We start from the raw sequence: 15,984 nt of genomic DNA on the forward strand, positions 1-15,984 counted from the left end.
TGGTCACCCATCCAAGTGCCGGCCACGCCCGACAGCGCTTAACTTCGATGATCTGACTGGAACCGGTGTATCCACTGCGCCAAGGCTGGGGCCTACACCATTTTTATGAGTCATAGAACCAGTTGTGAGAATTAATGTACGAGAAAAGAAATAAGAAACGAAAGAAATGAAAAATGGCCTTTAGTACATGTATTTAACAACACAGCGTTTGCAAAATTAAGCTTCTGGTGTGCCTTAAATGGTATAAACATAAAATCATTGTGTATCAGCAGTCGACGAATAGCAATGAGGCTTGTACATTACTCCAAAAATCAATCCAAATGTAAAGTGGTTGAGTTATCAGGTACTTGTTTGGAATCGCTGGGAACAACTGGAAACAAATATAAGAGACTAGAGTGAAAGACTTCATCATGACTGTAATGGCACGGATGTAAGTAGGATATGTTCCTCGAGCGATTAAATGGCCGATATATAAAAGAAATAATTTATTGAATCAAATCAAAATGACAGCTCAATACGCCAAAGACTAGTATGCGCCGAGCAAGGTTGTTAGGGATAGGAAAGACCCATAGTAGTAAAATACTCAGGAGGTTGCTACGAAAGGAAAGAGCGCAACACGTATGTAGGCGTAGTTGGAATACAAAAACTGAACTAACGCAAAATGAGGCAGCAAAGGGACTAATGCTAGAAGCATTCAATGATCTCGAATAATTCCAAGATCTAAGAAAAGACCGAGTTGAGGAGCTAACGTTTAGTGAGCATGTGATATTAGAGAGTATACTGGAGAAACACGAATGTGTATCGCTGCAGTGCGCAAAGACGTCTGAAGGAAGTCAGATTGTGGCCGCAACTGCTGCTGACGCTGCTATTGATGATGACAGTTATTGTTACATTACGCTTTTTAGTGTAACATAATAGTAGTGGAAAGGAAACTTTCTTCGCCCTGAATGAGTAAGTCGCCATGTGAGCCAATAACTTCATCCATCACTAACTGCATTGTTTTTCATTTAGTTATCAATATTAAGATTACCAAGTCAAACACCTTCACCAAGCCCTGAGGAGAAGCATACAGGCGTGCGACGTGATAGTGGAACTAACACTCTATAATATGGATATATGCGCTACTGGAATGTGTACGTGCAGCTGTCTAATATGCCTTGTGTCTCTTTGCAGGTTGCTGATGGCGGCCAGTGTGCTGATGGTCTCCTATGGCAAGACTGCCAGCAAGTATCCGCTGCAGGTAAGTTCAGTCAGTTCTCAGTAGACATTATATTGGCTGTAAGCGTATCATCTTGTATGTATTGTCCCTCTGAGTGAAATGGTTCACTTTTTAACTAAGGAGATACAAGGGGATGATTCAACTTGAAACTATGTTTTAGACCTGCAAGTTAGGTATATATACCGTGTGTCCCAAGAGATATTGTCACTATTCTCCGGATATGACAAGAATGATCATTCGAAGCAAAAAATACTTGAATTAAAAACAGTCTTGGTTACAGCTTATTCTTTTACTAACAAAGCATTTCGCCATCTCGGGGTAGCTTCCGATCATCTTAAAATTTTCCTTTTACGACATATTAAAAGTAATAAAACGGCTCTGTGGTAGACGGAAGCTCGCGTCTAATCAAATGGATTCGCCCAGACCTTCGCCTTTTCCAACATTTTAAGAACCGTAGAAAGGCTCTATTCTAGGTTGATACACGCGAGCTCATTTGTTCGAGCCGTGCTTCAGTCTACCACAGAGCCGCTTTATTATTTTTAATTTGTTGTAAAAGGAAAATTTTAAGACAATCTGCAGATGCCCCACGAAGGCAAAACTGTAAGTTCATGCGGATGAGTAGGAATATCAAACCTGTAATGTTCGGATACAGTATTAGGGTCTAATAGTATCTTGCTTGACACAGTCAGTCGTTTAAATATTAGAGCGTAACGTTGCAAAGCGATATGAAATGGAATGAGCACGTGAGAACTGTGGTAGGGAAGGCGAATGGTCGACTTCGCTTTGTTGAGAGAAGTTTAGGATGAGTATATACCGGTAAAGGAAACCGCATTTAGGACGATGGTGCGACCTATTCCTGAGTACTGTTCAAGTGTTTGGGATCCGTACCAGCTTGGACTGAAGGAAGACATCGAAGCAATTCAGTGGCGGTCTACTAGATTTGTTACCGATAGATTAGAACAACACGTCAATATTACGGAGATGCTTTAGGAACGCAAATGGGGATTCCTAAAGGGAAGGCGACGTTCTTTTCGAAAAACACTACTGAGAAAATTCAGAGAACCAGCGTCTGAAGCTGACTGCCGAACGATTCTAATGCCGCCAACATACACTGCGTGTAAGGACTACGAAGATAAGATAAGAGGAATTAGGGATCATACGGAGGCATGGAGACAGTCGTTTGCCCTCGCTCTATTTACCAGTGGAACAGGAAAGGTTCAAAATGGTTCAAATGGCTCTGAGCGCTATGCGATTCAACTTCTGAGGTCATCAGTCGCCTAGAACTTAGAACTGATTAAACCTAACTAACCTAAGGACATCACACACATCCATGCCCGAGGCAGGATTCGAACCTGCGACCGTATCGGTCACGCGGTTCCAGACTGAAGCGCCTAAAACCGCACGGCCACACCGGACGGCGAACAGGAAAGGAAATGACCAGTAGTGGTACAGGATACCCGCCGCCACGCACCGTGAGGTGACTTGAGAAGTGTCTACATAGACGTACATGATCGCGAAACACGTTGTTAATAAAAGTATGGTCTACAACCAAGGCTGTTTTAAATTCAGATATTCTACACATGGTTCCTGTACCAGACGGCCTAATGAAGTGGAAGAAGTGTTACGAAGCAAAAATGTCTGCTGAACATGGGCTGTAAAATGGATACCTTAAGAGCCATGAGCCCATGTTCGTCTTCGAAACTGCGAAACTCATTTCTTCTGGTGAAGAAGTGTTCGTAGCTCTTACGCTGTATGCACATAGCGAGTTCGCAGCGTCGTTTTCTTCCGCGTTTCATCATTGCGTGTCAAACAGTGGAACGGCACACACTACAGCTGTAACCTGCAAGCTACCGCGAAGCAGCAACCGTTGCAGGCGAACCAACAGCTTGACGCCAGCCTGCTGTGGATGCAACCGATTTCGACGCGGAATTTTTCATTAAAGGGTATAAAAATACGCAAATATATATGTTTTGCTGCGAAACCGAATCAGGAGAGAGATGGTATAGGTAAACATTACTGTTAAATTATTTGTTTCTGTTCTAGCGGTGGCGTTTCTGCTCGGATGTAGCCATTTAAAACTTGAATTAAAGCTAAGCAGCGAATGCTTTGCGCTCTGGTGATAGCTCTGTCACCTTCAGTGAACAATAACAGTTTAATATAAATTCTGTTACCGAGACCGGTTGAATGCTTTATTGCACTGCAGCCATAATTGTACACATTTCAAAAGTCATATACTGTATGTACTTTATGGCCTATAAGACACTACATGCTATAAGGTACAACTTAATTTTCAAGCCCGTTTTAAGATAACATTTTACCATTTGTATTGTTGGACTACAAAGCAATATTCTCTCTTTGCCTTAGTTCCACTATGGTTTCCTTTCGATGTTGAGAAATAAAACGATGGAAAGATTGTATTTCCTCCTCATACTCTTGTGGCATTTTCTGAGATATTTTGGTTTTGGTTCGCATGCTAAGTCCATGACGCTTCATAAGGCTATAGCACCAACCAACTCCACCCTCAAAGTCTGTTAGTTCCACCGCAGCGCTAGCTTACGAGCTTGTATTGGAATCGTTTTTGTATTAATTCCGATGCCATTCTGGAGGTGTCCTTCAATCCATTCTAGTCTGGGCCATTTTGTATTCAATACACAACTTGCACATTTACTCTTCCTCACTTTTTTTAGTTCTTATTTACTAGCCCGCCAACCTCGAATGACTTTTTTTCTGTTGGTGGACGGCCGAAATGCCGCTCAGCTGCTCTGTGTCCATGTTCTTCTGCGCATGTTATTACTTTCAATTTATAGCCCACATCATACCTTTAATTTTTTTCCTTTAAGAAACTAGCTACTGACAAAAATATTGTGCTGTTACCGATAAGGGAAATCACTTTCAATTCAAGTTCATTAGCACCACAGACTGCAGTTGGCGCACCATTGGCTAGACTGTGTTATGGGTTTGTGACGGCAGGGCGGGAGAGAGGAAACCCACGTTCGTCGCAACGGTGCACTGCTGCTGTCAGTTGAATGTTGCCTAATAGGGATAGGTTTCCCCCTGCAGCATCGAATATATGGCCATTTTTAAGACTGGCGGGTGTTTTGAATCATACACTGGACATTTTTATATTTCGAGCATAAGACGCACTTGAATTTTGGGGGCAATTTTCCGAAGAAAAAAGTGCGTCTACGTAAAATCCAGCAAATTCGAATGGTGTTTCACGTTCTGGAATAAACTGATTCACTGCTGACTATTGTTGTTGATACAGATAGAGATACATTTGTCCTTCGACAGTACTTTGTCCGCGTCGCTAATGAACTAATCACGAAGATATTTCTTTTACAATTCGTGAACGTCCTCCATAAGATGAACAGATTTCATTGTCCAGATTAGATATCACGCGGTTCAAACACAGTGCATTTTTGGCCAGCTGTATTTTGTGACATTCTGTATCCCTTATGCATGCAAGACACACAGATTTACAAACTTCCCGTAGAATTTTATACAGTGTTGTGTGGCCGATTCTGTATTGATAATAGAGATTAATTAGAGTGCATCCACTGCCCAGACATCAGGAAGCGATGAACAGTTCACGCTGCCGCTATTGTTTTACTGACAATTCATCAAACGACAATATGTTCATTCAAAAATTAAGAATTTACCTTCGTCTTCTCTTAAACCCATAAACGCTATTTTCAGCAGCCGTGAAGTAACCATTGAGTCCAAAACCTCCTGTTGCGTTGCTTAATATATTCTTAAAAGAAATGAGCAAATACTACCTGCTTTCTCCTGCCTACCTGAATACTGACTTGATTCCTATCTAGTAGTGTACCGCTGCACGATTACCGCTATCGCAGCCGTGTTTGCACTGAAACGATTTCTGAGGCCGCGGTTTCGATGCGAGCACGCGCGTCTGTCACTCGATTGTGTGCATTGAGCCTTAAGGTATGCATTTTAGAGACCACCAAATAGTAAAGCTCCGATTCATTAGAGAATGGAGTTCCCCTTTTGTAGAACAGCTTCAGAAGTCTAATTACTACTTCGGTTTAAACAAGTAAACGAGAAAACGTTTAGAAAAGTGCTCCTTTTTAAATATATATGATATTACAGTGCCTTTGTTGTTCAGAAGTATGACGCAATGTTCACAGACACTGCGGCGACGACAGCCGCTATGGAATAGCTAATGGAATGCCTAATGGAATGACGACAATGAGAAATTGTGCTGTACTGCGACTCAAATTAAGATTTCCCGCTAATCCGGAACGGTCACCTTACCATTAGGTATCCGAACACGTCTCAAGGCCACACCCAAATGGGCCAATAGGCGCTCTGTTGATTTAAAACATGATGTGTAAACATCCTACGTCAAAGTGATTGAAATTCGTCTGGGTATTATGCCGCGTCATTGCTAAAAACTAACAACAATAACAAACTAAAACAAAAACAAAAAACAAACTAAAACCGACTTTTCGGTCGAATTGCAACGGCCTTACACAGGGCACGAGTGGTTTTGCATGGGGATAGGTGCTTCTATTTATTACAGACTATCGATGTCTGACGTCACTGTTGTAAAACTACGTTCTTATAGAACGTCTCGGTCGAGCACACAGTTTTAATCTGCCAGGAAGTTTCATATCAGCGCACACTCCGCTGCAGAGTGAAAAATGCCATTCTGGAAACATCCCCCAGGCTGTGGCTAAGCCATGTCTCCACTATATCCTTTCTTTCAGGAGTGCTAGTTCTGCAAGGTTCGCAGAAGAGCTTCTGTTAAATTTGGAAGGTAGGAGACGAGATACTGGCAGAAGTAAAGCTGTGAGTACCGGGCGTGAGTCGTGCTTTGGTAGCTCAGATGGTAGGGCAGTTGCCCACGAAAGGCAAAGGTCCCGAGTTCGAGTCTCGATCGGGCACACAGTTTTAATCTGCCAGGAAGTTTCATATCTACGTTCTTATATCCTACGTCAAGTGCGCAAATTTTCTTTGTTGGTTGCCGGTTTCGGCTCATTGACAAGCCATCCTCAGATCTAGAACACGGAAGACTGCATATAAAAAGTGAACAATAAAAAATACATTCAATATTTGAATTTCCACTGTGCAATACATTACCAGTCTAAAATGTTGTCCAGTGTGTGACGATCATTACACACCGTCATACTCTTACAGCTAAGTCGCCCTAGTTAAACAAAAGAAAAAAAAAATAGGAAAATACTAAAACGTGACAATACAAACACGCAAAAAATAATTTGAGTAATATCAAATACTCACCTAAAATGAAAAATCCTAGTTCGTTTTGCAAATTGACAACGTTAATCACTAACTAGATTTTGTTACAGTGCCTGTATTGCCACATCTGTGGAAACGATCTACAGCAACGATAGTTGTATCGTCCATGAGTAGTTGTAAACAAGATATCACTTCTAATATTTATAACAGGGGAAGTAAGTGACAGCGTCATGGCTACACGAAAACACTAATTACCAGATGGCGCTACCATCCAACACATTTAATACAGTCGTGACTCTAGTAAGGCAAACAATGTTAATATACTGAAATTGTTTTATAAATTTACGTTACATAAATGCAAGAAATTATGGTCATATCAGAACATTTGTAGTATTTTGGCTCTGAGCACTATGGGACTCAACATCTGAGGTCATCAGTCCCCTAGAACTTAGAACTGCTTAAACCTAACTAACCTAAGAACATCACACACATCCATGCCCGACGCAGGATTCGAACCTGCGACCGTAGCTATCGCGCAGTTCCAGACTGAAGCGCCTAGAACTGTTCGGCCACCCCGGCCGGCACATTTGTAGTAAATAAACACTAAATATTATCGGTTCGTTAAATAATAAAAAAAACATCAAGTTCTGGATGTCACGGAATTACATCAAAAGTGCTACTGGAGACTGTGCATTATTCTAAACGGAGAAAAATATAACGGCATTACTGATCAAAAAATATTACTTAATATTAGGACGAAGTAATATCGTAACCCAAGGTCTAGTTGCGAGATGCAACAATCTCGATGAATGGCTATGATAACGAACCAGTCATTATAAAATGGTTCAAATGGCTCTGAGCACTATGGGACTCAACTGCTGTGGTCATCAGTCCCCTAGAACTTAGAACTACTTAAACCCTTCTAACCTAAGGACATCACACACATCCATGCCCGAGGCAGGATTCGAACCTGCGACCGTAGCAGTCGCCAGTCATTATATACGTGGCTAACCAACAGTAGTGTATCTGAGCCCTTAAGTCTTACAGAAGATAAAAAGTAATATAGAAAGACAAAAATATTATCAGAGTGGCCTTAACTATTTGTTACAGAATGTAGCATGAACTGCTGATATGTCCAATATACATAAAATACAATAAGCCGATGACTAATGAACAATATTCCGTTTACTTTTTTAATACGTTTGTGAAATGAATCACATTCAAAGGCCGAAATCCAGAAGCCATAAAATACACACACAATACACATCTAGCTTATGGTCTAGGTGTTTCTTGCTTTGCTTACCGTCTATAAGCACTAAATACATAAAAGTGAAATAGTGTTGTAAACTGATGCCTACGTGTAAATACAAACGGCACTGTACAGTGTGTTCCCGTAAGAACGTACAAAGAGGATGCTTCGCTGTCTAATTTTAAGTAGGGAACCTGTGGTCGGAGAAGCCAGCTTAAGGAGATAATAGGAATAAAATCACACTACTGCGTATTCTTTTATTTACATTAGTTCACTGCAAATACCATCATTGACACCATGAAGGTACCATTTGTACTGTGTCTTACTAAATGTGCTGAAACTGACGGCAGTCAACGTCGATACAAGCATGTCATCGGCGAACAATATTCTGAAGCACCCTGCCATATAACCCTGGTGTGTTTCGAATCACGTCCCAGGCAGCTACAATCCTGGCAGCTAATTCCATCTCTGTATCCACTTGGGTCTCATATACAAGTGGCTTTAGATATCCCCATAGGAAATAATCAAGGGGATTCAGGTCAGGTGACTTCGTTGTTGTTGTTGTTGTGGTCTTCAGTCCTGAGACTGGTTTGATGCAGCTCTCCATGCTACTCTATCCTGTGCAAGCTTTCTCATCTCCCAGTACCTACTGCAACCTACATCCTTCTGAATCTGCTTAGTGTATTCATCTCTTGGTCTCCCTCTACGATTTTTACCCTCCACGCTGCCCTCCAATACTAAATTGGTGATCCCTTGATGCCTCAGAACATGTCCTACCAACCGATCCCTTCTTCTGGTCAAGTTGTGCCACAAACTTCTCTTCTCCCCAATCCTATTCAATACTTCCTCATTAGTTATGTGATCTACCCATCTAATCTTCAGCATTCTTCTGTAGCACCACATTTCGAAAGCTTCTATTCTCTTCTTGTCCAAACTATTTATCGTCCATGTTTCACTTCCATACATGGCTACACTCCATACGAATACTTTCAGAAATGACTTCCTGACACTTAAATCTATACTGGATGTTAACAAATTTCTCTTCTTCAGAAACGCTTTCCTTGCCATTGCCAGCCTACATTTTATATACTCTCTACTTCGACCATCATCAGTTATTTTGCTCCCCAAATAGCAAAACTCCTTTACTACTTTAAGTGCCTCATTTCCTAATCTAATTCCCTCAGCATCACCCGACTTAATTAGACTACATTCCATTATCCTTGTTTTGCTTTTGTTGATGTTCATCTTATATCCTCCTTTCAAGACACTGGCCATTCCATTCAACTGCTCTTCCAAGTCCTTTGCTGTCTCTGACAGAATTACAATGTCATCGGCGAACCTTAAAGTTTTTATTTCTTCTCCATGAATTTTAATACCTACTCCGAATTTTTCTTTTGTTTCCTTTACTGCTTGCTCAATATACAGATTGAACAACATCGGGGAGAGGCTACAACCCCGTCTTACTCCCTTCCCAACCACTGCTTCCCTTTCATGTCCCTCGACTCTTATAACTGCCATCTGGTTTCTGTACAAATTGTAAATAGCCTTTCGCTCCCTGTATTTTGCCCCTGCCGCCTTTAGAATTTGAAAGAGAGTATTCCAATCAACATTGTCAAAAGCTTTCTCTAAGTCTACAAATGCTAGAAACGTAGGTTTGCCTTTCCTTAATCTTTCTTCTAAGATAAGTCGTAAGGTCAGTATTGCCTCACGTGTTCCAGTGTTTCTACGGAATCCAAACTGATCTTCCCCGAGGTTGGCTTCTACTAGTTTTTCCATTCGTCTGTAAAGAATTCGTGTTAGTATTTTGCAGCTGTGACTTATTAAGCTGATAGTTCGGTAATTTTCACATCTGTCAACACCTCCTTTCTTTGGGATTGGAATTATTATATTCTTCTTGAAGTCTGAGGGTATTTCGCCTGTTTCATACGTCTTGCTCACCAGATGGTAGAGTTTTGTCAGGACTGGCTCTCCCACAGCCGTCAGTAGTTCCAATGGAATATTGTCTACTCCGGGGGCCTTGTTTCGACTCAGGTCTTTCAGTGCTCTGTCAAACTCTTCACGCAGTATCATATCTCCCATTTCATCTTCATCTACATCCTCTTCCATTTCCATAATATCGTCCTCAAGTACATCGCCCTTGTATAGACCCTCTATATACTCCTTCCACCTTTCTGCTTTCCCTTCTTTGCTTAGAATTGGGTTTCCATCTGAGCTCTTGATATTCATACAAGTCGTTCTCTTATCTCCAAAGGTCTCTTTAATTTTCCTGTAGGCGGTATCTATCTTACCCCTAGTGAGATAGGCCTCTACATCCTTACATTTGTCCTCTAGCCATCCCTGCTTAGCCATTTTGCACTTCCTGTCGATCTCATTTTTGAGACGTTTGTATTCCTTTTTGCCTGTTTCTCTTACTGCATTTTTATATTTTCTCCTTTCATCAATTAAATTCAATATTTCTTCTGTTACCCAAGGATTTCTACTAGCCCTCGTCTTTTTACCTACTTGATCCTCTGCTGCCTTCACTACTTCATCCCTCAAAGCTACCCATTCTTCTTCTACTGTATTTATTTCCCCCATTCCTGTCAATTGCTCCCTTATGCTCTCCCTGAATCTCTGTACAACCTCTGGTTCTTTTAGTTTATCCAGGTCCCATCTCCTTAAATTCCCACCTTGTTGCAGTTTCTTCAGTTTTAATCTACAGGTCATAACCAATAGATTGTGGTCAGAGTCCACATCTGCCCCTGGAAATGTCTTACAATTTAAAACCTGGTTCCTAAATCTCTGTCTTACCATTATATAATCTATCTGATACCTTTTAGTATCTCCAGGGTTCTTCCATGTATACAACCTTCTTTGATGATTCTTAAACCAAGTGTTAGTTATGATTATGTTGTGCTCTGTGCAAAATTCGACTAGGCGGCTTCCTCTTTCATTTCTGTCCCCCAATCCATATTCACCTACTATGTTTCCTTCTCTCCCTTTTCCTACACTCGAATTCCAGTCACCCATGACTATTAAATTTTCGTCTCCCTTCACAATCTGAATAATTTCTTTTATTTCATCATATATTTCTTCAATTTCTTCGTCATCTGCAGAGCTAGTTGGCATATAAACTTGTACTACTGTAGTAGGCGTGGGCTTCGTATCTATCTTGGCCACAATAATGCGTTCACTATGCTGTTTGTAGTAGCTTATCCGCATTCCTATTTTCCTATTCATTATTAAACCTACTCCTGCATTACCCCTATTTGATTTTGTGTTTATAACCCTGTAGTCACCTGACCAGAAGTCTTGTTCCTCCTGCCACCGAACTTCACTAATTCCCACTATATCTAACTTCAACCTATCCATTTCCCTTTTTAAATTTTCTAACCTACCTGCCCGATTCGTAGGCCATGGAATAAGACTTCCCCTTCCAATCCAACGGCCAGAAAACACTGTACCGGCACCGCTTCATCGTATTGTACTCTACGTCTCTGAATAGCACTGAGTAATGAATGGGTCTGTCGTTGATTCATAGCACGTTCTGTCATGAGACACCGTAAATACGATACACCAGAGCCACCTTATGGAGAAATGAAGCAAACAAAATTTGCATCACAAAGCCCTGGTATCTAGGCTCGTCCTCCTTGTTTCGTTGCAGGAAATAAAGAACGAAACTCCGTCCGATCAGGCCTTGAAAGGCCCAACGATACCGATCGTCCGCCGTGTCTTCCTCACTACACAGGCGTCACTGGATGCGGATGGGGAGGGCCATATGGTCAGCACACCGCTCTCCCGGCCGAATGTCAGTTTACGAGACCGAAGTCGCAACTTCTCAATCAACTAGCTCCTCAGTTTGCCTGATAAGTGCTGAGTGCACCCCGCTTGTCAACAGCGCTCGGCAGACCGGATGGTCACCCATCCAAGTGCTGGCCCAGCTCGACAGCGCTTAACCTCGGTGTGGAAGTAAAGAATGTACACGTAAATAAACAGCACAGTACGTGTAAACCTGTACGCATGTTAGTTGTAAATAAGCTGGGTGGACAAGTTTACTTGCATGTCTCATTAAGCTGGCTTCTCCGACCTCAGGTTCCCTATCTCAAATTGTTCAGTGGAGCATTCTCTATGTCCTGTTACATTTTTGCACGCTCTTGCGGAATAACCCTGTTTGTGTCAATTAATAAAACATCAATAATTAGTAAAATATGTATGTAAACGGGACTAAAAAGAGATGTCAATTACAATCATGAGTAGCCTTGCGTCAGTGTATCAGATAAAGAAAAATTGTTTACCAACTCATCGTAAGCTAGAGGATAACACATTTTGTTTAACTAGGGCCACATAGCTCTAAGAATACGACGATGTGTAATTTACATTTAAGATTGCAAAGTACCGCATAATGGAAATTCAAACAATGAATGTATTTTTTATTGTTCACTTTTTATACGCAGTTTTCTGTATTTTAGATCTTAGGACTGTTCACCAATGAGACGAAACCGGTAATAAACAAAGAAAATTTGCGATACTGACGTAGGATTTCTATTCGTATGTGTTTCAGCTATTGTTGGTTACGTTAAGAAGACAGTGACGGCGACTTTGAGTCCCGAACAGTTCGGAAAAGCCTCGTACTAACTTGGAAGAAAACCATAAAGGCAGTCGGCAAGGCCCACACAAGGGCGGCTTTTTTCCGCCTTAATTTTGATTCGTGGAACACCAGCGTGCTCATTGTTAATGAAATCACAGCAGCCCACAAAAGAAAGAAGCCAGTGCTCCAGAATGGAATGTCTGGTACTACATTTTTTGAAGAGAAGAAGGTGATTGCCGTAACATCTCACTACGATCAACCACATGATGCTGCAACAGGCTAAACTGGAGGTTTTGCAGAATCACGGAAATTACTTCTACAGATGTATGAGAATCTTGTGATGAATATAAACTCCGTACTCCAGATTTTTAGAGGGTCAAGTGCCCCCCTTCCCCCCCCCCCCCATCCCCCCACCGCCCTCTCGCCAACGGACGTCTATTATCGTAAGAATTCTCGATAACGTCTACATCTCAATCACTACTCCGCGACCTGACGGTGTGTAGCGGATGGTACTTCTGGTACCACCAACTGATACCCCTTTGCCTACTCCACTCGCGAATGGCACATGGGAAGAATGATTGTGCATATTAGTACTAATTTCTCGAGTTTTCTCATCTCACAGAGATACAATAAAAAGAAGTCAAATATACATAATGATCGCTAAAGTAATAAATAGTATCTCCCGTCGGCTTGCAGCTCTAAATCCACACTTCAGTAGATTCTTTGATAACCATTACTACAAAGTGACAGAACTTTGTAATAAAAAAAAGTGTGTTCCTAAATTCCAGCCCCCCTCCCTCCCTAGCGGACGCCAATATACTGGACATTCATTCACCCAGCAGCTAGAATGCAACTATTTGAATATTGCGGCAGTCATTAAGACTACCGATTTGTGCCGATGTGAATCGATTAGAACTGGGGAGCAAAATGACACTGCTACAATGCCAGACGGTAGCACCGGCTCTTTGTATTAAATCTTATGGCGAGAGGTGGGTGGGGCTGTATGATTGAAGCGGTGCGTTATGGCACCTAGAATTTTGGAAATAAAGTTCACCGGCTCCCCTCCCTCCTAGCGGGCTCACCTCTACTGACATTTACTGACAAATTCCGCACTACATAGGGGTGTCCGAATAATCTGGTTTCCTCTCTTAATACAATGTTGTTGACATATTTTGCATGTGGTCAGTCAAATTTTTGATTATCTCCTCACATCAGTTAACACGAGCTTTTTTTTTGTGCTTTTGTCGAGCCGTACGGAATCGATAGGCAACGGATCTCTCCCACAGCTGAAAGCAATGAAAAGTCGAGTATACTGCGTTCACCAGTACACGAGATCATCCTTCTTTTCACACCCTTTCAAACTGCTTTTCAAACTCTCCCTATTTTAGCAATAATAAATGACCAGTTTTGAAGCATGTGTTATACAGGGTGTTACAAAAAGGTACGGCCAAACTTTCAGGAAGCATTCCTCACACACAAATAAAGAAAAGATGTTATGTGGGCATGTGTCCGGAAACGCTTAATTTCCATGTTAGAGCTCATTTTAGTTTGGTCCACCTACGCTCAATGGAGCACGTTATCATGATTTCATACGGGATGCTCTACCTGTGCTGCTGGAACATGTGCCTTTACAAGTACGACACAACATGTGGTTCATGCACGATGGAGCTCCTGCACATTTCAGTCGAAGTGTTCGTACGCTTCTCAACAACAGATTCGGTGACCGATGGATTGGTAGAGGCGGACCAATTCCATGGCCTCCACGCTCTCCTGACCTTAACCCTCTTGACTTTCATTTATGGGGGCATTTGAAAGCTCTTGTCTACGCAACCCCGGTACCAAATGTAGAGACTCTTCGTGCTCGTATTGTGGACGGCTGTGATACAATACGCCATTCTCAGGGCTGCATCAGCGCATCAGGGATTCCATGCGACGGAGGGTGGATGCATGTATCCTCGCTAACGGAGGACATTTTGAACATTTCCTGTAACAAAGTGTTTGAAGTCACGCTGGTACGTTCTGTTGCTGTGTGTTTCCATTCCATGATTAATATGATTTGAAGAGAAGTAATAAACAACATGGAAAGTAAGCGTTTCCGGACACATGTCCACATAACATATTTTCTTTCTATGTGTGTGAGGAATGTTTCCTGAAAGTTTGGCCGTACCTTTTTGTAACACCCTGTATGTTACTTTTATGTTATATCTGAATACAGGCATCTGATGGGCGCTTGTAGAATCTGAAAAAGTGATTCTGTATCACTTTAAGCATGTTAAAGACAATCAAGTTTTACTTCTTGTGAACTGATATATGTATTAGTATCGCTGGAAACGTAACGATTGCTGTATGCCATTTTTCTTCATATGTCTTGTTCATGCAACAGAATAATGGCTGTAACACTGTGTGATTCTGTGCACAACCATCGCCTGAAGTCACAGGATAACATTTACCTTCCTTCACATTGAAATCTTATCCCTACATTGCATTTTCACTTGTGATTTCACAAGAGACCATGAGACAGGTTTTCAGTGCCCTAAAACATCCCACTCGATATGAAATCTGACGCATAAGTCGACAAAGGCAATGTGACTAAGTTTTGTTTTATATTTCGTAGAGACAAAGAACTTTCTTATAGAGAAACGCAATAACTATAGGGGGACTTACCACAAGATAAACCAAGAAGAAAAAATGGCTCTGAGCACTATGGGACTTAACATCTATGGTCATCAGTCCTCTAGAACTTAGAACTACTTAAACCTAACTAACCTAAGGACAGCACACAACACCCAGCCATCACGAGGCAGAGAAATTCCCTGACCCCGCCGGGAATCGAACCCGTAAACCAAGAAGAAACCGAAACCATAATCCCTACATCAAATCTCACGTAGTTAATCGCTGTTCGTGTCTATGAATTACACCTAATAGGTATAATTCGTGCAGTGTAAAAGTTTTGCACTCTGTATACTATAATACATAATAACACGAAAAATCTGAGCTAGTGTGACAGCAAAATGTAGAAGTTTTCGTCGTTGAAACAACATACCTTAAATTTCCACTTCAAGATGAAAACTGAAAAATTCATTTAAAAATAAGAAAGTTCCGTCATTGCTGGAGGCAGTTAATTCTCTCTTCTTGAAATGGAATTCTCAAATGATCGAATGCGAAGATTTGAAAAAAGATCAGAAAGAATGAACAGTAAGTTCGTAAGAATAGCAAATTGCAAAATTCCCCCCGAACAGGCCATGAAGGCCCAACGGTATCGACCGGCCGCCGTGTCATCCTCAGCCACCAGTCACCACTGGATGCGGATATGGGGAGGCACGTGCTCAGCACACCGCTCTCCCGACGGCATCTCAGTTTACGAGATCGGAGCCGCTACTTCTCCATCAAGTAGCTCCTCGGCTTGCCTCACAAGGGATGAGTGCATAAAACTTGCCATCAGCGCTCGACAGACCGGATTGTCACCCATCCAAGTGCTAGCCCTACCCGACAGCGCTTAACTTCAGTGATCTGACGGAAACCGGTCTTACCACAGTGGTAAAGCCGTTGGCAATAACAAATTAAACTTAATGTATATTGTTCAGAAAATGAATACAAAACCACATGTTTGACATACAAGTGTCCTTCAACGGACCACATGACTTTAAATGACTAGATTTAGACAAAAGGCAAAGAAAATCACTCTATATTCTTAATAACGCCCATGATAAAATTTAGTGAGTGAAAAAGCAA

General features: G+C 41.7%; 1 protein-coding gene across 1 annotated transcript in view; it reads left to right on the forward strand.

Annotated features, from left to right (window-relative positions):
- The first annotated feature begins 410 nt into the window (after positions 1 to 410).
- Positions 411 to 15,984, forward strand: part of LOC126484829 (thrombospondin type-1 domain-containing protein 4-like) — a 141,800-nt gene continuing 126,226 nt past the window's right edge. The window contains exons 1-2 of the mRNA XM_050108425.1: positions 411 to 430; positions 1,174 to 1,240. Of these exons, the coding sequence (XP_049964382.1) occupies positions 411 to 430; positions 1,174 to 1,240 (87 nt within the window). The remainder of the gene's footprint in view (positions 431 to 1,173; positions 1,241 to 15,984) is intronic.

This window comes from Schistocerca serialis, chromosome 6 (genome assembly GCF_023864345.2).
Source record: "Schistocerca serialis cubense isolate TAMUIC-IGC-003099 chromosome 6, iqSchSeri2.2, whole genome shotgun sequence".
NCBI classification, from domain to species: Eukaryota; Metazoa; Arthropoda; class Insecta; order Orthoptera; family Acrididae; genus Schistocerca; species Schistocerca serialis.